The sequence below is a fragment of the Lathamus discolor genome, chromosome 1 (assembly GCF_037157495.1).
Source record: "Lathamus discolor isolate bLatDis1 chromosome 1, bLatDis1.hap1, whole genome shotgun sequence".
Lineage (NCBI taxonomy): Eukaryota > Metazoa > Chordata > Aves > Psittaciformes > Psittacidae > Lathamus > Lathamus discolor.
In genome coordinates, this window is record NC_088884.1 from 119,164,378 (window position 1) to 119,189,064 (window position 24,687).

At 37.7% G+C, this 24,687-nt stretch overlaps 1 protein-coding gene across 4 annotated transcripts in view; it reads left to right on the top strand.

Annotated features, from left to right (window-relative positions):
* Positions 1-24,396, top strand: part of ARFIP1 (ADP ribosylation factor interacting protein 1) — a 43,914-nt gene extending 19,518 nt beyond the window's left edge. For 2 of the 4 annotated variants that reach the window (XM_065692862.1, XM_065692872.1), the window contains 5 exons: positions 1,958-2,067; positions 7,558-7,779; positions 11,247-11,404; positions 14,018-14,192; positions 22,807-24,396. In XM_065692862.1, coding sequence (XP_065548934.1) covers positions 1,958-2,067; positions 7,558-7,779; positions 11,247-11,404; positions 14,018-14,192; positions 22,807-22,962 — 821 coding nt within the window. In that variant the 3' untranslated portion in view covers positions 22,963-24,396. Of the gene's footprint in view, positions 1-445; positions 542-1,957; positions 2,068-7,557; positions 7,780-11,246; positions 11,405-14,017; positions 14,193-22,806 lie in introns of all 4 variants that reach the window. The other 2 variants (XM_065692857.1, XM_065692847.1) reach the window with 2 other exon arrangements.
* Positions 24,397-24,687: the final 291 nt, after the last annotated feature.

Here is a 24,687-nt window from a genome sequence, read left to right on the forward strand (position 1 = left end):
GAGTGAGATCTACCTAGAACTGAAAAAGGAGGTTTCAGCTGTGGAAGCTCTATGTAACAATGTTCAATGGAATTTTCTGTTGATAGTACCTACTTCACTGGTGAAGCTGTCAGTTTTATTTTGATTACTGTTACAAAAAACAGTTTGACAGTAATGACCTAGAGAAAAAGATTGTCATGAAAACTTGGAGTAGTTCACATGAACAGCTGTACCTCTTAAAAAGCATTTCCATCAAATTCCAGCAACTTTTCTTTGAACGCTTCTATTTAGTGTGTTGCTGAAGTAAATATTTTTGTGCGTTTTTCCCCAAAATAGGAAAGCAAACAAAACAGCAGCCCTCCCCACACCCCAAATAAACCCCAAATCTGTCTGATCTGTGTGAAAGTGTACATTACCTTCTAAGGCAAGAGGTGGATTTTCATGGTTAAATACGTCCCCTTTTCAGGTTCCTCAGCATCACCCAAATCATCTGTTGTATCTCCCAGCAGTGCAGCAGCTAGCAGACTGGCTGGACAAGGTTGTGATTTAATTATTCCCACAGGTACCATAGCCCTGGATGGATAACGCCCTTGTCTCTGCTGACACTGTACTAACTCCTTCATGTCTCTAATAATTTGATTTACTGTTAGTTGGAAATAAAACTTGCGGGATTTTTTGGTGGCTCTCATCTCTGGCTTTAACAGTTCACTAAGTAACCTCTGCTTGCCTTCCTGTATGCTGCTTTTTGCTCTGTAATTACCAAATATTAATAATAACAAACGGTAGCTGAAATGGGAGTAACTAAAATTTTTCATTAAGATTTAAGCTGATTTTTTGTCTGTTTTTTGCCAAAATGATCACGTATTCCAGTAGAATTGAATATGAGGTGGCCATTAGGAATTCACGACACCCTTTGCCACTTGACTCATTTGTGCCTATGGGCAAATTACTTAACATCTTTGTTTCCTCCTATGTAAAAGGAGAAAACCTATTCAGTCACCTTATAAGGGTGTTGAGAGGATTAATTACTTAATGTTTGCATAGCATTTTGAAGATGTAAAGAACATAGTAGAGCTTGATGCTAAAGGAGTATCTTGAGGCATCTGTATAGACCTTTTTCCAACATCTATTTACATAAATAATACAGTCACCTGTCAAGGCTAAGGTGACTTTAAGTAGCAGCAGGAGTGTCAAAATTGTGCAAGAATAAATAAAACTACTGCTTAAAAGGTGGTAGTGCTTTGCAGTTCTTGCTGTTTAGGACACTAGGAAATATTTTTGCAAAATTAAAACTTAGAATCCCACGTTATCCCATACTAGCCTGAAAATGCTAAGTATTGGCAATTAATGTGTGGCAATTTGCCCTAGATATTTCATGACCGTAAATCTTCACTGCTGTTTTTATGCTGTTGGTTTATGGAATTAATTATTCCTAATGCAATGAGCTAATAAAGTTGAAATAAATAAGTATTGGCTGAATACATCTTCTGGAAAGGATGATGTTCATTGGAAAAGATTAAAAAAATCTGCTTTGAAATTTATTAGTTGTACTTTGTGTCAACAGTTTTTATATGCCACTAATTTCCATGTAATGGTCTGCAGGTTGTAAACAGGCTTTTACATTGGCTAAATCCAAGAGGGTGTCCAACTGTTGGAATTTTAAAACATAGATTAAGGTAATAAACATGTCTAAAAAGCTGGCTTAAGGTTGGTTAATAAAATTCTGTGCATTCAGGTAAGCTTTATTCAGCCTATTATTAGATGAAATAGTGAGATATGCATACAGGTTTTATATTAGTTTTTAAATAGTTCTTTCTGGAGCTGATTTTGAAAAGCTGCATATTTATCTGAAGTTCTTACTATCACCTTGCTCTGCTTTTGCATGTGAAATTGCACAAATCTTCCATACCTGCTATTAACCCCTTTAAAACAAACAAGCAAAAAGCAAGGCCTTGAAGATTTGCTTTATCTGACATAGGAGGCAGAGCCCAGCAGAAGAGTGGACCAGTTGTGTTAGCAGATGAAGTAAAGAATCCAGCAATGGAGAAACTGGAATTAGTGAGAAGGTGGAGCCTAAACACTTACAAGGTAAGCAGACAGATTTGTGTGTGGTGTGTGTTGTTGTGTGTGTGTTGTTGTGTGTGTGTTGTTGTGTGTGTGGTGTTGTGTGTGTGGTGTTGTGTGTGTGTTGTTGTGTGTGTGTTGTTGTGTGTGTGTTTGCTAGAACTGAGTTTGCTACTAGATTGGTCAAAAGCTTCCCAAGTATTGTACTACTGTATGAAAGTAATCTGCTGTTAACATTGAGCACAAGCAAGAATGCATAGGGAAGGCTTAGTTTTCTTCCAAGTGTAGCATTCTTTATAAACCTTTTCGAATCCCTGGGTTTAAGTGGAAAACCTTTCATAAGTATTTGTAGATTTAACAAGGTTAAGAAAATTGCATTTCTAATGTCTCCTTCAACATACAGAATGTACAGATTTCAGCACTTGTTAATTGCTATTCTGCTGGTTTTGTTCTATCTGCTGATTCTTTTTTCTTAGTGTTGGAATTGTTGCTTCAATTGTGTGTGTTTTGTATATGGTGCTTCTTTGTGATCAGTTGGGATTTGATGAAGTTAAAATAATAACAAAAGAAAAAAGAAAAGGTGCTTTAAGCACAGCAGCTTGCTAGAAGTGACTCATTAAAAAGCCATAAGGTAAGGAACAGTTTTCAGGGAATACATTGTTGTCAGGAGTTTTAAACAAAGACCAGTTTCGAAAAATAGCTTTTTGTTATGCCTGCAACTTCAGTGACAGAAGTGTGGGCAGGTGGGTTGTGCATCAGTGGGACCTACATCAAACCCTGAAAAAATGAACCTGTGGAAAAAACCTTTCTTTGTAGAACACAGGCTTCAATGCCTCCTGTGTTCTTAAGTCCTGATAGGAACTTCCTTCCTAGGGAGGATGGGAAGCAGGGATGGAGACATTTTACCCACCAGTAAATGCTTATGTTGTTCTTTGTGTTGGAAGTTTGCATCTTTATGTCTAATTAGATGGTCTTTAAAATTTCTGCTTTTCTTATCATCTAAATTTTGTGGCAGCTGCAGAAGGCTGTCAGCTACTCCTGGAGCATGCTGTGGCCTGATGAGAATACATGCTATTCAGCTGAAGCTGTTCTTTAAAATTCTCTGTCTAAGAAACATTGAGTCTTGAGATTGAATCTGCTGTACCACAACTAAATAGGGAGGACTTGACCTTACTCTCTTTTTTGTGCCTTGATTTAGAAAACAGAACTAAGAAAATCCCTATGTCTCAATCACAGAATGACTGAAAACACGCGTGAAGCAACAGCAGAGAACTGGTGAAAAATGCTGGGAGAAGTGGTCTCATGTTTTTGTTTAGAACATTGGTTTGGGGCAGTAGTCTTTGTGAAGTCTAGATTTTTAGATTTCTTTCTTGGCTTAAACCTCCCCCTTCCTAAATCCAGAATCCCACCAGTTATGGCACAGCAAACAAAGACTACTTTAATCTGTTTTCTTGAAATCTATAAGCTTGTTGTTGTTTTCCAAATATGCCAAATATACAGGCTAGGCAGAGAAGAGATTCAGAGCAGCCCTGCTGAGAAGGACTTGGGGTGTTGGTTGATGAGAAAATGAACATGAGCCGGCTTCAGTGTGCACTGGCAGCCTGGAAAGCCAACCGTATCCTGGGCTGCATCAAAAGGAGTGTGACCAGCAGGTCGAAGGAGGTGATCCTGCCCCTCTACTCTGCTCTTGTGAGACCTCACCTGGAGTATTGTGTGCAGTTCTGGTGTCCTCAACATAAAAAGGACATGGAACTGCTGGAACAAGTCCAGAGGAGGGCCACGAGGATGATCAGGAGACTGGAGCACCTCCCGTATGAAGACAGGCTGAGGAAGTTGGGGCTGTTCAGCCTGGAGAAGAGAAGGCTGCGTGGGGACCTCATAGCAGCCTTCCAGTACCTGAAGGGGGCCTATAGGGATGCTGGGGAGGGACTCTTTATCAGGGACTGTAGTGACAAGACAAGGGGTAGCAGGTTAAAACTTAAACAGGGGAAGTTTAGGTTGGATATAAGGAAGAAGCTCTTTATTGTGAGGGTGGTGAGGCACTGGAATGGGTTGCCCAGGGAGGTTGTGAATGCTCCATCCCTGGCAGTGTTCACGGCCAGGTTGGACAGAGCCTTGGGTGGGATGGTTTAGTGTGAGGTGTTCCTGCCCATGGCAGGGGGTTGGAACTAGATGTTCTTGAGGTCCTTTCCAACCCTAACTATTCTATGATTCTATGCCTAAGGAGATCAGTTACTATCTTTCTGGAGTCCCATACTGACTTCTGTACAGGGTTTTTGGAGGAATAGGATTGTTCAGAGAGCTTGTGAATACTTTCTGACTTGAGGGACTGTTAGGCAAATGTCCCTGCAGATGCCATACATTTGAAACCACTTTATATGTAGACTACATTAAAAAGCCTATTTAATTTGATTAAGGACAGTATTTTAGTTTGTGGATATACTGACTTGTTTTGGTTCCTGTAAGGTAGGAAGAAGTCTGCTCCTTATTGTGTAATAGCTAACTGATCATAGGTTAGAAGATGCAAGAGCAAATTGTTAGTGGAGAGTCAGCAGCTGAACCCTTCTGAGCTGAAATCCATGCTATTCAGTGTACCAATTGTTAATCTGCAAGCAAAGTTAGTGGGGAAACTTGCTGTTAGAAAGTTCTTTAGGAATCTGACAGTAGTTCCTCTTTGAAAGTGTTTGTACTGGGAGTTGTGAAATCTATGTTATTGGATACATTCAGAAGTTATACCATCCGTGAAGAGATGATTAAGTATGCCTTTATTTTGGGTACCTTGTTTTTTGTTCCATGTGTGTTTCTGTGAATGATAGACAAATGCTTTTGTTATCTTCCACTTTTACTTCTGTTTCTAAGAAACTGCTTCCAATTGAAAAATCACAGGAGGTTAAAGCTGCTCTTCTGTCTAGCCTAACCATGAATTTTCATAGACTGTTTTTTCACATAACTTATAACTTGGTAGAATTATTCTGTTGCATTTGCAACTACTGTCCGTTCTGACTCTCTCCAGTCTTATGCTCTCTTATGACTTTGCATCAAATGAAATTGCCTTTCTTCCCATAATCTAATGTCAAGAGCTGGTTCTGTTCTTTCTCCTTCTCCTGTCTCCCCTTTGGATGAAAAAGGTGTTTTCAGTTTAGCAAAGACATAGGCATAGGAAAGTTGTGACTCCTCTTGATTTTCAGCAATTCTAATAAAAAGCATATCTTCTTGTTTTTCACACAATTTCTTAAACTTTTAAGGAGGAAAACCAATATACCTGTTTTACAAGCCTCTCTCTAACACTGGGCTGCTAGTGGAACATTTATTTCTGAGACAAATTCAGTAAGGTCTGTCTGCCTTTTAACATGCAATTTAAAATACAGTTCTTGTACGTGTACTTTGGGGCTTTTTTCTTTGAAGTGGTTTTTCCTGAACTTTGTCTTGTGTGACTTCTTTTTGAGGAGTGTAGGCTTATTCAGGACAATGTTCTTTAAACCAATGCAAAATGAAATTCACATACGGAATTCTCTCCATTTGCTGGTGAGAATATATAGCAACTTGTGGGTCTCTACTAGTCTGCTTAGAATCAGAGTAAATCAAACCAGATAGGTGCATCTTCTTTGTCAATTGCTCTTTTTCAGTCTCAGTGTTCAGCTACATCTCAATTTAACAAAGCATGCAGTGTAAGTCTTTCCAAGTACTATTTTTTCTTACTTATCACTGCTGAGGCTTTTTTAGGTGTTTTGCTGTAGCTTCTGAAGCAGATACTCCTTTGTTGAAAATAAGTCCTTTGTAATTTATTTTTGCTTCCAAAAATTATGCCTTCTGTGATTCAGATTTTTCTCTAGCATTTCCATAGGGAGGGTTGGGGTATTTTCCATCTTTTATGGAAAATAACCAAATTTGTCCATTGATTCCATGGTTTCTAGTGAAATGCTTATTTATGCTCTGACCACACTTATTGCTAAGCTGTATTTTGCAATTTCTGTTGCAGGCTTTAGCAGTAGTGTTGTATTCTGTCTTGGTGTGATTTGTTTGCTCTCCCAAATTTCTGATTCTTGACAGACAAGATGAGCAGTGCTCTTTCATGTTAATTGTTTGAATCTAATGAAGTAGCCCAAATAGTCTGCACCTTCCTATCTAAAGCTTGTGATTATGACCAGTTTGTTGTGTTTGATCATTCTTGAGCCTTTCATGTGTTTGTGTATTAAATTTAGAAAGTGCATAAAAGTTACAGGAGATCAAATGTTATCTCCTTTGGATGTAAGTAAGGACTGGATTTAACTGAAGTCCTCAAATATGGAAACCCTAGGAAATGCAGTGATGGAATGTATTAGGAGAATGTGATATAAGACAGACTTGAGCATTATTTCACCTAACAAAATAGCAGCTTTGCACTTAAGTTAAGCCCCTTCAGAGCAGTTCTGGCATTTACTACTAACTTTGTTTCCTTGTAATTCTGTTTCTAGCAGTAATTCTTTGTATGTGTAACCTAGTTATCTCTTCAACTCTTGGGACCACAGATTAACTTCAAGTGACTTACTGTAACAGTAAATATTTCCTGCTTTCCATAGCGAAATTGTATGGCACATCTGCTTTGCAAATGGCTTCTCATATGTCCAAGTCAATGGAAACCCCAATGTGTATTTGGGAGGCTTGCTGCCAAGTTGGACTGAAATCTCTGTCAGAGAAGGTGTCACAGATAAGTGGAATGTGGTAGCAGCCCGAGCTGTCCCAGCCATTGGCTGGGTGAAAGTGTCTACAGCCTTGTAAAAGCATGTTTTCTGCTGTCTGTGTTAATGAACTGCAAATCTGTTCAGAATTAGACTCGTGAAAAGAAATATTAGGTCTTTCTGACACGATCAGTTCCATTTTAAAGATGTGTTAATAATAAATTAATTTAATAGTAATACCATTTAATATTTAATTACTATTTAATAGTAATAGAAATATTGAGTATTTCTCAGTAGGAGTTCCCAGTTTCGTAGTCAGCTTTAAAAAGCGTGCTGAAAACCATCATCTCCTTACATCCTCCTTCCCCAGAAAACCCAACAAAATAACAGTTTTTGAAAACATATCATGGATTATTTGGAATTGAATGGTTGGTAGAAAAAGTGCAGAAGATCACTAACTAGATTTCTAAGCAAAACTGGTAATACTCTCATTAACTGACTTTAATTCAGTGGACTGCATAGCTTCTTTTAACTTAATGAGATTCACCAAACCTAAAAAGAGATAAGTGTTCTTTTACTTGAGAAACAATTAGTTATGCTCTTGATTTGCTAACTTGAATATTCATCTTAGTAGGAGTTGAGACTTGTCCAACTGTTCTTGCTGAGTCCTGATAAACTTCTAAAGAGTGTGTTGTTTTTTCAGTTTGTTGTGCAAACTTCCATTGGGAGGGGCGATTGTGAAAGAATTGTGTGTAATTATACGTCCCTTGAAGCTGAAAAGGGGTGTATGCTCTGTTGTGTTGAATATATTTGATTCTTTATAATTTAATATTTTCTTCTCTCTCCTCCCCCCCAGTGTACACGGCAGATCATCTCTGAAAAATTGGGTCGTGGCTCAAGAACAGTAGATCTGGAACTAGAAGCTCAAATAGATATATTGAGAGATAACAAAAAGAAATACGAAAATATCTTGAGACTGGCACAGACGCTGTCCACACAGCTCTTCCAGATGGTACATACCCAAAGGCAACTTGGAGACGCATTTGCTGACCTGAGTTTGAAATCATTGGAACTTCATGTAAGACTTTTATAGTGTTAAAAAATGAAATGCCAGAGATGAAGATAAGCCTTAATTGACTTGTGCAGGGTACATAGTAGTTAGCAGTACTTTTCTAAACATTATAGTTAACAATATATTACATATTCTTTGTGTTAAAAGCTCATGTAATTCACTTAAGACTATAGGAAATTATTGAAATTACTGTAGTTCATTATTGTTTCTTAACAATGCCTTTAGTTGATGGTTGGACTCAAGAACTTGATAACTTTCCTTTGTATGGAAGATGCATTTTACTATTAATTTTGCTTCTAATGAAATGTCATCAAAGTGTTCCAGAGTGTTACGTCATTGCAATTACAGGATGTCTTTGAGGAATATGCCTGGGAGTAAGTAGAATAGGGCACATTACTTCACTTGTCAACATTGAATGTGAGTAAATCATTTTTCTGTAGCATATTTAAGCATTGAGATTTCATCTCAAAGTCCTTTTTTAATCAGAATTCTGCTGCTAATAGGACTAATCTGTATTCATAACGTTGTTTGGAGCTTCAGAGCAAGAGAGGCAATCTTTAGATATCTGTCTGCACTTGGGTTGTTATGAATCCTTAGTTTGGAAGTTTAGGTAACACTGGCACATTTGTTGCTGATAATAAAACTGCTGTAAAGAGAGAAGGTAGATGTTGCATACAAAGCATAGTAGCTGGCTTGCTGCTACATTGATTGTTCTGTACTTCCAAAGTTAAAGCATTTTGATACTGCTGCTGATCCTTTGGAAAAACAGTTTTAAGGGGTTTAATGATTCCCTAAAACATAGCTGCTGAAACAGCCCGAGTTATCTTTGTGATTATTAAACTTAAAACTCAATTTTTTCCCTTTTCATGATTGTCCATTCCCATTGAGTTTTAAGGGAGGAAGTAGAGTTCATGCTTGCATACAGGAGCTTTTAATTGATAGCTACCTGAAAAAAGTTGAGAGTTCTGCGCTGGAGTACAGGAATTTTTAATATAAGTCTGACAGATGGAAGTCTGTGAAAGTAGAGTGCTCTTAGCAGCTAAGAAATTAAATCTAAAAAGTTTTTAATCAGCAGTTTACTCTTGACACAAATGTGAGCATGACCACATGGCAGAACTGAGTGATTATTATGAAGTATTTGCTGAAGCTGGGTGTTTTTTTCTGAAATTTGGGTTAAATCTGGCATCGTGCTCTTGTTTAATCAATGTGGGTTATTTTGGGGTTTTTCCATGAATAGCTTGTAACTTCTAGTGGGAAACTGTTCTTCCAGGTTCTTTCAGCATGTTGTACTGGTCTTGGAATTTGTTTCACTCATTCATCTCTTGTGTAGATTATTGAATGGGGCTGTTGATGAAAATCAAATAAAGGTTTCTGTTGCTGTAATAAAAGTTATCTAACCTTTGCCTCTTGGAGACTTGCCTGATGTTTGTCTCTTTCCTCTTTGTGTTTCCCCTTTGTTTAATCTGTACTGTATTACCATCTGTAGCCTGGCCTGTTCTTCTCGGATGTTTGGATAGCATTGTTGCCTCTAAAACTTGTGCAAGGCTAAAAGTAAAATTTCTGAACAGTTAGTCCTTAATGTTTAATGTGGTAGCAGTATGTAAGTTTTTTAAAACAAACAAACAGAAAACAACCAAACAAGCCTTAAAAAACAAAACAACCAAGCAAAAAAAAAACCAACCCACACTGATTCTTAACGTAATATTTCTTACTTTATACATGATTACAAAATGAGATCTCAGAGTGATATCTGCAGAGGCATTACTTAATGCAAATGTTTTGCTGTTTCTCATCTGGATATAAAGATAACTCCTGGTTCCAGGCTTATGTGCCTCTAATTATATAGACATATGAATTCCGATTTTAATTGACCAGTGCATAGAGGATGAACTGAGTGTAAACTTCTGATACGGAAAGGATTTCCTCCTGTCTGTTTTGTAAGAGGTATCTTCAGAAGTGATGGACGTAACTCAAAAGCTTCTATATGAAACTGTACAAACCAGCAGAAGGACTGTTTTGGTGTCTAGTGTGGAGGCCACTGCAGTCCCGTCCTTAACCTTCTCCTTTAAATTGGTAATGTTGCTCACTTGGATCTGTAGTGTAGGAGGACCAGCTGGAAAACTAATTGTAGTCATGCCTGTGGGAGGGAAAAGAGATGGGACTAAACATGGCTGAAAAGGGTGGTCCTGCTGCTGTTGTCTCTGCCTATATCCTCCTATTTCTTTCCTGTGCTAGCACTTACATTGCCAGCTACATAGTAACATTAGAACAAAACCAGCTGAAAAAGATTGTTATTTTTATTTCAGCAAGATCTGTAGTGATTTGGCTGACTGCTTTTGTCACCCAAGCAAAAAGCAAAGCAAAGGTGACAGGGTTTAGCTCGTGAACACTTGCCCAAAGTTCTCTTCCTTTTTTCTTCTGCTTTGGATTGCTCACTTCCACTGTGCTTCCTGTTCTAGAGGATTCTCCCCTTAGTATTGCCCATTACTCTTACCTTCATGAGGCCGTTAATGTTAACATGAAATACGTTTAGCTTAGCTGTTCATGTTCTAGATAGATTAAAGGAAACTGGGAGAATAAGGCACTTCTGAGTCAGTTGTTGGCAGTGCTCAAGCCTAAGAAGACCAAGTTCCAAATATGATGAACCTAGTGTTTTACAGCCATTGCAGCCAGAGATTGTACTCTTGTGAGAAATCCCATCTGCAGAGTATGAAGATGCCATATGGATGACATAAATATAATAATTGGGCTCATTTGGCATACGTGCATTAGGAAAATCTTTGCAGACTTGGTCAAGGCTTACACTGCTGTTAACAAACAGACATGAACAAACATATCTAAATATGATTGAAATGCCTTGGAAATAATTTCACCCTTGTCCCTTTGAAATTTATGGCTTAGCTCAGTTATGATTTTTATTTGCTGTTCATTATAATGCTCTGCTCTTCAATTATTTACAGCCTATTAAACTGTGATAGATGTTGGGGTTTTTTTATAATGGCCTTTTCTAGAATGGCAGAACAAAAGTTAATAGCTAATTAATGCAGTATGCCCCTGTGAATTTAGTCATATTACTGTATTTAATGTAGTAGTGTCTCTGTGGGTATTAAAGTATTACCTAATGTGGGAGATGCAGGATTAAAACACTGATGAATGACAATGTGAAGATTATATTACCGCTTACTTTTGCGTAACATTCAAGACTTCCAAGTGCAGAAAAATCACATTATAAAATAGGATTTAACATCATGTGTGGTAACAGTATTGTAAACCAAGATTTACTGATGTTAGATTTCATAAAAAACTGTGATCTGAATATTGTATTGAAATCATACCTGCTTAATCATAACCATACCCAAACAGACGTGAAAAAACTGCTGCATCTGTGTGTTTGTATTTTTTAATACAGTTGCTGATGAATGTTATGATTTTCAATGATACACAGTTTTGTTTTCTCTGCTCTTTGTTTATAGGAGGAGTTTGGCTACAATGCAGATACGCAGAAACTTCTAGCTAAAAATGGAGAAACTCTTCTTGGGGCTATTAACTTTTTTATTGCCAGTGTGAATACATTGGTGAATAAAACAATTGAGGATACATTATTGACTGTGAAACAGTATGAAAGTGCCAGGTAGCTATTCTATGTTTAGCTGTTTTCATTACAAACTAATCTGCAGGAAACTACAGACTTTGCATCATCTTAGTCCTTGTATTTGAGTAACTAACCTGTCAGATAAAAACCTTGTAATACAGCTCACATATAATTAGGATTTACAGTTAAATGCCTCATTGCACGTATCTTCAAATGTTCTGTAAATGTTCTGTTGTAGACTTAATTTTACTTGTTAGCTCTAGGAGTAATTAGATCTATTTTAGTCCCTTGTGCTAGATTAAGATGGCTTTCTAAGCAGTGTGACCCTGCAAGACTAACCCTTTTATCCAGCTACATTGTAATAGGTAAAATAATCTCTTTGACTGAAAAACATTTCATCTTGTTCTCCTGTTGATGCACAAAACATGCAGTTCACGCTTCAGTTTTAACGCTGAAGTTGCAGGCTTGGTCAGAAAGGGGAAAATAAAGAAGAGAATTCTTAGTGAATAACGTGTAGCAGTAGATAATGGGTTTCCTGCTCTGGAGAAGGTCACTTTTGAATGTGGCAGAGTACTCTAAAGCCTGGGTTGGGACTTTTCCTTTCTGATGCTTGGTTCCATTCTGACTTTCTTTGACTTAATAGGATAAAATGTGTTGATCTGCCGAAGGTCGTAGTTTATAATATTTTGTGATTTTTCTTTTCAAGTAAAAATGAAATGCAAACTGCATGAGTTTAAGTTCTTCCTCGCCTTTTTAATTGTTCTGTTCTAATGCTTATTTATAAGCAAAATAGTAACTTATTGCTTTGATATTTAGATAGGCAATGTGAAAATAGGTCATTTCTGTGTCTCTCCTTCCCTGTCCTCACTTGTACTTCAGCATTCATCTGTTCCCCTCCTATCAACTCCCTATTTGTTACTTTCTTGGAATTAAGTCATAAGCTCTTTAAATAACGCCTGAATCATAGTGGCAATGAGAATTAGGAACAGCTCTGTGAATAATTATTCCTTTTACCTCTGAAAATGTTGCATTTTACTTTGGAGCAGTTACACCAACTGAAAAGCTGTTTTTTTCTAACCCGTTTTTAAACCTGATTTGCTTCCAGGTTTAGATGTGTCTGTGAGAAAGTGTATTAGAAAAGCTAGAAATAGGTTAGTTTGTTCCATTAAAGTTGGCATATATCGTATGCTGAGATGCCAGGTTCCATTAGTTGAAAGCTGCAAAGAAATATGGAAGGAAGAGTGTGGCTTTAGGCAGGGCTGCCCATGACCTTGGAGTGATTTCTGGTTGGTGTCTGTTGCTTTACCTGATCAAGTGCTAGATGGCTGTGAACAAAGGAGCACATGTTGTATAAGGAGAAGAAGAAAAATGTTAGAAGCTGTTGCTACATTTGCCTCATCCACTTGCAGTAACCTTTTAAAATACATCAATAGTTTATGTGGCAAGGATCCAGTATTCTATAGGCTTATATGTAACACTGGGAAACAGAAGATTAATTTCGTGATACAATCTTTAAACTACTAACATTTTCCCACTTACAAATGCTAGATGTTGATTAATGGAAAGCTTAACTTAAACTGTCTTGGGGGAAAAAAAAGTTTTCGAAAACCAAACTGAATATTCAAACTTCTGTATTAAAAATGCTTTAAAGACATTTTCATTTTTTCCATTAAAATGGGAAGAAGATATGACTGGTTCATCTCTAGTGATGTAATGAAGTGGTACAGTCTAATGTATGGAAGCATACTAAGGAGGTTTTTAACTTTTTAAAATAAATAGTAGCATATGAAGACTAGCTGGTTCAATTAAAAAGTTGACAGGTATCTGAAGGCAAGAGCCCATACTGTAACATTAATTCTAGTTTTGCTAGCAGTATCCAGTATTTGGAGAGGGCAAGCGTAAGCTAGAAAATAGTTTTAAGCTGTCTTGTCTGGAAGCAGGATATATACCTTTGGTGCAGAGTTAGCTTAAATACTTATTCAGCTGTTACTCTTAACCTCCTGTCCTTCTTTTCCCTTATCTCTTTCAGTGGTGGTACTGATCTGTAGAGTCTGACATCCCTAGGAAAATAAGATAGGCCCTCAGTAGAGTATAAATAATTCATCATCTCTTTGCAGCCTGTTTATCCATAGGGCTGACAAGTTCTCACAAAACTAACTGTTGAAGAACTATGAAACTGTTCCAGTTAATGCATACAGAGAAGCCTAGAGCATGCTGAAAAAGCCTTAGCGCAGAGTTTCATATAAGTGAGCCATTGCTCAAAACATTTGCTTAAAGGGGCTATCCTGCTCTTGGTGCTTCTCTTGTTCTCGATACAAGCTTTTCACTGTACTAATTCAACAGCAGAAGCCGAGATGTTGCAGAAAAGGCTCTCAACACTGAAGCCAGCACAAAACAGAGGGTTGGGAGCATGTGGCCAAGACAGGAACACAAGAGGGAGGATACTTTTTGAGGCGGCTTTATACAGTGATGGTTTTGCTTGATAAATGGGAGGAGGGGGAAAAAACTTGGCCGGGTTTTTTATTTCTTCTGTACTTGACTGTTTTGTTCATGTTCTGTTGTATTTGGCCCTGTATCTGAGGTCTGTTTTGAAGAGACTCTACCTTCAGATTTTTATAATTTTTGTTTTTACCTCCTCCTCTTTCTTCTCAGGATTGAATATGATGCCTATCGAACAGACCTAGAAGAGCTGAATCTTGGCCCTCGTGATGCAAACACTCTGCCAAAGATTGAGCAATCACAGCAACTGTTTCAAGCACATAAAGAGAAATACGACAAAATGCGTAATGATGTATCTATCAAATTGAAATTTTTGGAAGAAAATAAGGTAAGCTACAACTTCTCATTGTATGTTTAGGAGTTTTATCCTGTAAGTTTCTGCTTTTTTGGAAGTACTTTAGTTGTTAGATCTTAAAGTGTATCTGGCTAGAAAAGTAGAATGAGCAAAGAAAATAAGCTGCATCTTCTGAGTTCTTGCTGGAGGACACACTATTAGAGCAGGCAGCCCTAGAAGTCCCTTATCAAGCTTTTCCCACAAATGGCAAACATGTCAGTAAGTTGTTAATATGGGAATTTTCAAGTTTGGAAAAGTATTCTTTTTCTAGTTTATTGCATTTAATGGTTAAATAAGTCATATAACTACTGATTTAAGATTGAGTTAAAACTTGTATTTGCCAACACTGGCAGGGAGGATATGCACAGAGAAAGTAAGAGAACTGTGAATAGGCTTCTTCAAAATTAAGCTTTCTTTAAACTGATAACCTGAACTAAGCCTGAACTGAGAAATACAACTTTCTGTAATTAACGCCTTTTATAGTTTTAATTCTAAATAGGGCTTTTGAACTGTTGGTTTGAAGAGTTTTTCCCATATGTGTTTATTCCAACCGTACCATTTCATTTATACCTACTTAATGATAGGATTCTTACCCCTCTTATTCTGTCTACCAGGCAAAAATAGAGTAGCCAGATGGAACACACCTTTAAATTGTGCTTTCTTTGATAAACAAATCCTTCTAAATTGTTTCTAATTAGATGTAAAAATGATGGGTGTTCAAGATCTCATTTTTGTTCATACTCATAGTAAGTGAAATGGTTATAATAATCTCTGACTATATTTCCTGTGTCTTCAGAGGAATGAAAATATGGTCAAAACTTACTTAAAAGATAATAGTTTGTCAGTTTCTTCATGTCTAGCAGTGGATTAACATTTTCAGTGTGAGTTAATTAGTGAGGTGGGCTGATGTCAACCTTATGAAGTTTAACCATGACAAGTGCAGGGTCCTACACCTGGGTCAGAGCACTCCCAGGCACAGCTACAGGTTGGGCAGAGAAGAAGAGATTCAGAGCAGCCCTGCGCAGAAGGACTTGGGGGTGTTGGTTGATGAGAAAATGATCATGAGCCGGCTTCAGTGTGCGCTGGCAGCCCAGAAAGCCAACCATATCCTGGGCCGCATCAAAAGGAGCGTGACCAGCAGCTCGAAGGAGGTGATCCTGCCCCTCTACTCTGCTCTTGTGAGACCTCACCTGGAGTATTGTGTGCAGTTCTGGTGTCCTCAACATAAAAAGGACATAGAACTGTTGGAACAAGTCCAGAGGAGGGCCATGAGGATGATCAGGAGACTGGAGCACCTCCTGTATGAAGACAGGCTGAGAAAGTTGGGGCTGTTCAGCCTGGAGAAGAGAAGGCTGCATGGAGACCTCATAGCAGCCTTCCAGTATCTGAAAGGGGCCTATAAGGGTGCTGGGGAGGGACTCTTCATTAGGGACTGCAGTGGTAGGACAAGGCGTAATGGGTTAAAACTTAAACAGGGGAAGTTTAGATTGGATACAAGGAGGAAATTCTTTCCTGTTAGGGTGGTGAGGCACTGGAATGGGTTGCTCAGGGAAGTTGTGAATGTTCCATCCCTGGCGGTGTTCAAGGCCAGGTTGGACAGAGCCTTGGGTGACATGGTTTAGTGTGAGGTGTCCCTGCCCATGGCAGGGGGGTTGGAACTGGATGATCTTGAGGTCCTTTCCAACCCTAACTATTCTATGATTCTGTCTGTATGTAGGTAACAGCTGCCTGTCAGAGAATATAGGAGTGGCCCCAAATGACAACGGAAGACTCATGAATTGTCAACAGATGAGAAGAAGAAAAAAGTGGAGAAAATCAAGAAACCTTTTGGTTTCCAAACCAATACATGCTAAAAACATAGCTTGTGAGCACTGATACTTCATATGGGCATTTGCATTAGGACCGGCGGTCTGGAACCACATAACCAATTAAGAGCTGATGAACCAGATCATTAGATGATTGAAAACTGACTTTTCATATATGTTTCTTGCAGATCTTATAGCCCATTAACTTTCAAATTGAAAAAATACGTATTGAAATTATATTCTTGAACAAGCTAAAGTCTAATCTAAATGTTGATATTTATGCTTGAATTAGAAAACGCTCATAAGATCTGATTTTTAAAACGGCGTTAGATTGAAAATGGGTATACTCTCCTACCCCCACCCCCTCCCCCTTGTTTTTATTTTCTACTAAGTACTTTGCTACTCAAATAACATATTTCTGTTGAAATGGTTTGATTCCTGTACAGGAATTCAGATGCTTAAGTTCAGATTGGTTGAAAATAGCACTTACCCAGCTTCCTCTTTGTTTGCATTAACTGCATGTGAGACTGATCAATTTATGTTTCTACAGATAGGAAAGCTGCACAATGAAAACATTTTGTTTCCATCTCATATAAAAAAGTTTCCATAATTTTGAAAAACACTAAAATAGATGATAATTTAGGGAGCACTAAAGAAATTGTCTTCGTAGTGACAGTCTTGAATTAGACCAAGCATCCTGTTAGCAGTCACAGCCTACAAATTGTGTTTCTGAAAGAGACTGTTTTTTCCTTCCTGCCTTTTCTTTTAGATTAATATAGAGGGAACTTTCACATGCTTAAGCCTTTTTATCGCTGGTGGACATTTCTCAGTTTTGACACTAGAGATGTCAAAATATTTACTAAAGGGTGTATGTAGTTTTTTTCCCAAGTAAGCCATAGAAAGGACTTCCTTTACAGTCAAATACTGGCTTAAATAGAATTACCGAGAGCTTTACTCAGGTAAGCTTTACTTTGGTGTTTTCTATTTGTTGTATAGGACTCTCCATAGTAAACAAAATGTAATCTTAATCCTGATTGTGAATTTTCATTTCAGGAGCATTTTTTTTTTCCTGGCTTGGAGTTGTCTCTGGTAGTTTTTGTTCTTCTGTTCCCAGACTGCTTCCTGGGATGTAGTGGGAGATGGTGGTTATCTGAGAGGTGATGTTCGTACTAATCTGACATCTTTATTCCTTTTTCTGGTGTCAGTTGATTTATTTATTTTGATTTTTTTCTTTTATTATTGTTAATGTTAGAGCTCATACTTGTCCTGCAGCTAGTAATAAGAAATTGGGATGCACAACTGAAGTGCCAGACAACTATATAACTGTTACAAACATTGCTTTTGATTTTTAGCTGCATACAAAGTGTATGTGACTCCTCTTAAGTCAATTACTTATTACATTTTAAAGGCTTATTAATAAGTGTAGGATCATTAAGCATAGGAACTAGATTTTAATTTCAGATTTAATAATCTCAGATGGTCTGCTTCTTTGAAAGGTACATGATAACAATCCGTCATAATTTAAACATCTATAAATACAGCATGTGCCAACCATGAAGGAGAAGGTAGAAAGAAGAAAGAACACAATGGGCACAATCTTGAGTGTGTCTGCAACACAGCTACTTCAGTTGTGGGAGTAGTGCACTTTTTAGGAAATGGCTTAAACTGAAGACCTTAGATGATGCTGAACTCCCATATGGAAGGGTAGTTTTGGTATTGTGAAGCTGTTAAAGTAGTCTCGGAGAGGGAATTTTACTGGTTATACTGATGCTATGTTCATAGTAACAGGAGCTTGCCATTTTGTGTGTCTATCCCCAGGTCCATGTTGGTGCCTATTTAATAGAATCAAAATAAAGGAAGATCAGATGGACAAAATGCTGGGTTTACTCAGTCTCTCACAAAGAGCCTTTTTGTAGTCTGTATTAGAAAGCCTGTGTTGTTGCAGGCTTATTGCAAGGCAAATAGAGGGTTAGTATTTGAGCAGCTGTATCAAGGCATGGCCTTGCCAGACTCGTATTATTATATACTAGAACATGCAGATCTCTAATCATCAACTTTATTAATGCATATTGTTATGGTGCTGGATCCGGATGTGAATTAATATTTGTTCTGAGTCTAATTAGAGAAGTCTTTTTAGGTAAGAAAATGGTACAGTAGCTGTATAATTTTTCTGTTGTAGATTGTAAACCTTTCAACTTCAAGTCCTGTAAGTATTGACGCAGGATGTAGTACAGTGTAGTCTCAAGCTTAGCTGTTGTTATTGCTTCTGTGTTGAAAACAGAATTGTGTAATGAAACCTTCCGAGCTAAGCAATTAAGCAATTTAGGGTTTAATTTTAGATTAGATAAATCTATTCGTTATTACCTCCCAATAAATGCTATTAGACTGACCAATATTGAACATTTAAAAAGAGTAAACTGAATCTTATTTTGTCTGACAAATTTATGTCAAAACAGAATCCTAGATGTTCTTTTGTAAATGTACCTCCACTGGATGCAGTCGGTTGTGTTCACACTCAGAATGTTTGCCCCATATTTGGTTAAGCATGACATATGAAGAGAGCAGGGAAAACTGGGAGGTGATTCAAGATGTCACTGCAAAGGAACTACAAAGCCAGTTTAGCTGGCTGGTGGGCTCTGTTTGGGCCCTACATTTAGGGGAAAACATGCTTCACGTGGTTGCAGTCTCCTTGTGCTGTCTTCTTGTTTCCTTCTAGGTTTTATATGTTAATGTTTCAGTTAAAAGCCCCCAAAAGTTCAGAGAACTTCATTACTTGCAGCAAGTAAAGCTGCAAGTTTGTCTGCAAAACCACCATATACAAGTTTTCTATTAATTTTCATTATAGCAATTGATCCTGAGCTCAGAACTGATTACTCTATGTACAGGAGGTTGAATGAGCTGCTGTGAGTTGTACTTCTGGAGTTGGATGTGTAAATGCTTGCTTCTGCAAATGAAAGCAATATGCAATGTAGTGGAAACCCAGATGATGTAACTGTTTAGACCAAATAACTTCAAGTAAAGATAGCTAGGGGAAAGGATTATGATAGCTGTGAGGAGGTACAGAGATTAGAATGGGGTAGTCTTTCTGGTTGAGATGGGTGAAACAGTCTGAATGAGGAGGTTGTAAAGAAATCTGTAGTTACTGTGCCACAGAAAATCTGGTGTTCAGAGGGAGGTGGGGGAAAGAGGACAATCTTTAAGAGTGAAATATTAAGAGCATCCAGAGGAAATGTGAAAGCTTAAATCCAATCTATAGTATCTACTTAAATCTTCCGTTTAGGGCATGCCCATTTTTTTTATGCTTATCCACAAAGTTCAGTTTTGTTTTGAGACTTAAGTTTGCCAAGTCTATTATAGAATGCTTACTCTGCTTGTAATTAGGAACAAATAGGTGTATGTAGTTAATTAACAAGGAACAATTATTTTAAATGCTGACCAGGTGTAAAACATGATGGCTTTTTGACAGGCATGCTAGTCATACATTGGAACCCATTTATAGCAACATACCACTAATGTTCTTTGATTGAAAAGCACAAATCTTCAATGCTCCTTTGCTGGAAGAGGTGCTACAGACCTCAAGGGTTGGCCTTTATCACCATAGTCTTAACAGTCACTTCAAGCTTTGCTGCAAGAAAGTGTGGTTCTTTCATCCTCTGTCCCCCTTTCTCCACATTGCCTTCTCTGTTATGTTTACAGAAGTGTTTTTGCAGCTGTGCAGAGAATCAGATTGGGGAACTGATCCAGGTTAAAGCAAGTATGTTGTTGTCTGGTTAGTTTTTATCTAGATCTGTTCCCTGATCCAACTGACTACATAACTGCATGAATGTTTTGCCAACAGAGGGCTAAGGTGAAACATAGTGTGGAAGTAGGACTCGATGGCTGGATATGGGAGTGGATAAGGCTGAGATTCTTTCATGGGAAAACTGGTTAGGTTTGAACTTGGCTTTAAGTGCATGCTTGTCCAGTTCTCAGCTGTGATTGCGGGTGTTTTTGCAGTGGGCATCGGGTGATTTGCGATGTAGTTTTTTCTGTCATAGTTGGCTGGCGCTTCATAGTAGAGCTCAGCAGAGCTTTACAGTGTTGGGCAGCTGAAGTCTTTCTAGAAGTTCAATCTTAGTTACCTGAATTAAGTTATGGATAAGAAGATCCCACCATCACTGTCCTGGGTTCAGCTATATATCTGAATAATATATATTATTCAATTATATATTATATGAATATATAATATAGCAGCTAAATAACTGCTACTGCTGAACCCAGGACAATCACTTTTGGGATTCACTTAGCAATCAGCTCCTGAAGGAGAGCAGAAGTTGTCATACCTTTTACCTCTGCAAAGAATTTGATAACAATCATAAAATTTACATCACAATGATCCGGATAGAACCTCATACAATGGAGTAGCTCTGGCAGTTCAAAAAACCCACCAAAACCAGAACATATTTTCTCAGTCCAAATCATCAGTCTCTACACTGCAAGTTCCTGTCTTTGTGTGTGTGTGTGTGTGCACATACCTGACCCTAGATCTGACTGAATTTATACAATTATCTGAGACTTCAGGGCAGTTCGCAGAAGCTTTGTGTTAGAAGCTACTAACAAAGTACCAATTTTGCTTTCAAATTGATGAACTTGGGCTGAGAGGGTGGATTAATTACTCCCGTTTTATTTGAATCCCTATAAACACTATGAATAAAACTTACAGAATTTTAATAATATGCTACAACAGTGAGTGTACTTCTGTCTAGAATTCCTGGCTTGGATTGCATGAAGTCTTGCGTGTCAAAGATGAAAGAATTTGCACAAGCAAAGTCTGTGCCTACTAACTATTTTGCGCTCTAAACTTCTAAAAGCAAACCCTTTACGTTGCTGTGACATTTTCCACTTGTGACATTTTCCATAATGCTTTGGGGCTGAAAATTTTTGTAGATTTAAAAAAATGTGTATTTATAGACATACGCTCCCACACAAACTGAAAAAGAGGCCATCTTTTATGACTCAGAAAAGCTGAACTATGTTGAAGAAGTGTAGCTAGCTAAATTCTGTATCTCCTAAATGCTAAAACATCAGTGCATGATGAATTTTGTGATGTCTGTTATAAATGAAAAAAACATTATCTCAAGATACGATGTGCACAGTGAACTGCTTTCTAACCATACATGCCTCTCATGGGGGAATTTTTTCTGTATTACACCATTAATGAGGCAAAAAGCATCCTCTTTGACATGTATTAAGTTAGCCTGAATTCTTAGTGGGTAAAACATAGGGATACCAGTTTTCAAATTGTCAGAGCAGCTTTGACCACCAAAGAGAGGTTATCACAAGGGGTATACTGAGCTCCGTACAGTTGTCAGTTTATGGGCAAAACTTAATTTGTGAAATGAGACTATTCAGAAAAAAGCCAAACAAACCAACCCCTCAAAAACGTTGTGTACCCAGAATTTTCAACTTTTAGCGCTGAAACTTTTATATACACCTTCATGCATGCATACACACACATGCTCAGCCTGTTTTTATCAAAGTATTTTGTTTTAAAGGTATATTATTACATTTCTGTGTAATAATGTAAATATTACGCTTTTCTTGTGTAGTGGCATGTCTAATATATGTTGGGATCTTTTTTAATTTGAGATATTTTCTTAAAGGAAGGCAGTAAAGTATTTCTGTATTGAGTCAGAAATGTATGCATTTCAGAAAAGCATGTTAGCCAAGTAACTTGTTAGAACAGGCATGGACAACTGGTAAGGCATAGGCCAGCCTTGGCCCAAGGACACGTCTACTTCCCAGCATGACAGGAGCAGGCTGTCCTTTGTGGGCTCTGCTGAGAGATGAAGCCATGATCCAAATAGAGAAAGCTTAATCTGTTACCTGCCACATCCTTCCTGTGGGCTCAGTCAGCCAGCCTGTTCCTCTGTTCTGTGTTGGCAAAATGCTATTGGGCTCGAAGTCTTGTAGGCTGAAAACAGGCACAGGGCCACCACCTTAGGGATTTGGACTCTGACACAAGAATAAGATTGTGTTGGGCTGAGAGTACACTCAAGAATAAAAAGGACAGGTTTTGGCTGCAGGAGAAACTGGAGAGATGCCTTGTCATACCGTTGTTCATTCACAACTTCAGGTCTACTGGTGTGCTAGGATGAAAACATAACTTTTGACTTCATTAGGCCTGTAGCTTGTAATCATGGACTAGACTGGAAGAGAAAAACAGTGATGCCCTGGTTTTGACTACTCCTATGACCTGTGTGTTTCATGACTACTTTGCACAAATGTTAATAGTCAAGGTATTGACCAATGAGCTTTAAATAATACTGTGTTACAGGAGATAGGCAAGAAATATCGCTGGGCAAAGAACAGAAGTTTCATTTGGTTTAGTTATACCTGAGCTGGAAAACAGCAACTGTCTGCAAGGGGAATAAATAAATGATCTGTATCCTTAGATAGTGTATTTGTTATGTGCTGTGTCAGGGAAGTGCATTTGGCGTGCAGGTAGGTATCTTAAACAGAGGTTTGGTATCTAATTTCAAGGAATCAAGTACTTGTAATTCAAGAGTTCAATATTAAATAACATGCTGTTTAGTGAATTGCTTTTTGGTCCACATGTACTGAGTTGTTATTGACTGTTATGCATAATCTAAGGTTAAAGAATTTTGTATTTGCATTTTATATTTTTAAACTTTTATTAAATAAATCTGTATGAAGTCTGAGCATCTCAAATACACCTATTTTTTATTTAATTTTTATAACTGACCTGTGCTGCTGTTGACATCTGCCTCCTCTTCTTAACCTATCTGTATCCTTGCCTGCAGGTTAAGGTATTGCACAATCAGCTTGTTCTGTTCCATAATGCCATTGCAGCGTACTTTGCTGGGAATCAAAAACAGCTTGAACAGACACTTAAACAGTTCCACATCAAATTGAAAACACCTGGAGCAGATGCCCCATCCTGGCTTGAAGAACAGTAATCGGATCAGAGATGAGGACCCAATGTTTAACCTAAATCTTTAAATCTGATAATAATCAAGGGTTGGGGGGTGAAGGACTGTTGTAGTGATTCTTGCACAGACAGCTTTAATTATTTGCCCCTTTTATAATACTGTAAAACTGAATTTGGTGGGAAAGTGGGTGACTTAAAGGTAACCAAACATGATTTCTGTCATTTCATACGCACTCCTTTTGTATGTAAAGGTTGGTGGTTATTTCTGTAACTGGGATGGGGGGGAGGGAGGGAGGGAAAGCAAAACTATAATAGATTTGCACTGACAAATGATGTTTGTGATTTCTGGTCATTTTGGTGGCTAGTCAAAATATTTGCAAATGGAGGTTTACATGATTTGTACCAACATCTGGTATTTTATAGATGAATATGGAAAACATCTTTAGTAATTTTCATATGACTTTTAAAAAGGAGAGTGTTAAAAGAGTATTTTGCAGATTAATAATATAAGGCTTATATGCGATATCTGCAGGTAAGGCAACTGTAGCAGATGGCTCATTGACTAGTGGAATTGCGGCAAATGCATTTTTAAAAGATGTAACTTTTCATTATAGGTTCAGGGAAACCCACAAGAACACTAAAGCAAGAATCACTTGTCAGTCTGAGGCTTCTAAGCACACATTTTTGCTTTGCACCAAGTGGTTTGCTGAGTGAAGCCAACCATTCAATGTACTAATCTCATTTAAAATTTTACTTTCTGTATGAAACAAATACCGTACTAGCCTTAAATCACAGGTATGTGCCTTTTTATAAGATAATATTTTCCATCAATGTACATAATCCAAGAACCCTTTCATGTAATGTTTAGTCAGTTCCTAATGAGGGGAAGGAGACTGTGTAAATGCTGTTTCGCTGTACACTTGGAGCAAGTTAAAGCTCTGGTTAACCTTTATGGACAGGTGTGGTTTTGACAGAGGACATCAGGCCAGTATGGTTGTTCTGTTTAGTTGAAAGGCATACTTTGGTAATGGGATGGAGGATACTTTTTTAATTTCTCCATTGATCGTGTAGTCCTTAAATGTAAAATTTTATGTAAGTTTTATCATAGACATTTTAAATTCAGTATATTGGAGTCCTCATTTGCACGTTATGTTGCTTTGTGTTCTGTTAAGTAAAATGAAATACTTCAAATATGTTAATTACAGCAGTGTGGATTGTATGATTTATGTACTGTATGTTCAAATGCCTTTCAGCTGACATTCTTAAAGTTTTCAGTGCTTAACACAACTGTAACGTAACTGTAAATCAAACTTTGTAATCATTCCTCATTAAATTCTGGGCCTGACAGAGGCTTCTTTATGTTTTTGTTCTGTCATAATCTCTTGTAATAGTTCATTTATGTTCCTCAGAATGTATATCTTATGTGAATTTTGTATTCATATTAAAGGTGTTTGCAGTCAAACTTCCTTGCCTTGTGATGGTTAAGAGTAGAGCTCAGCTTCTGCAGTGAAAGCTTAGTCCTGTTTTTCTGAGTTACCACCTCTGCCCAAGAATTTCTGGTAAGAAGGTAGTAGGTGGTAACACTGCTGTTTTATTTCGGGATGATGAAACAGTGTGCAAGTTCCACCTGAATGGAAACTCACAGTGAAACAAGTCTTTTATTATATGTAATTCTTGACTTAAACTTTCAAAGAAATTTCATTATCTTTACAACTCTTACAAAGTCACTGAATTCCAGATCTTGGCATGCGTA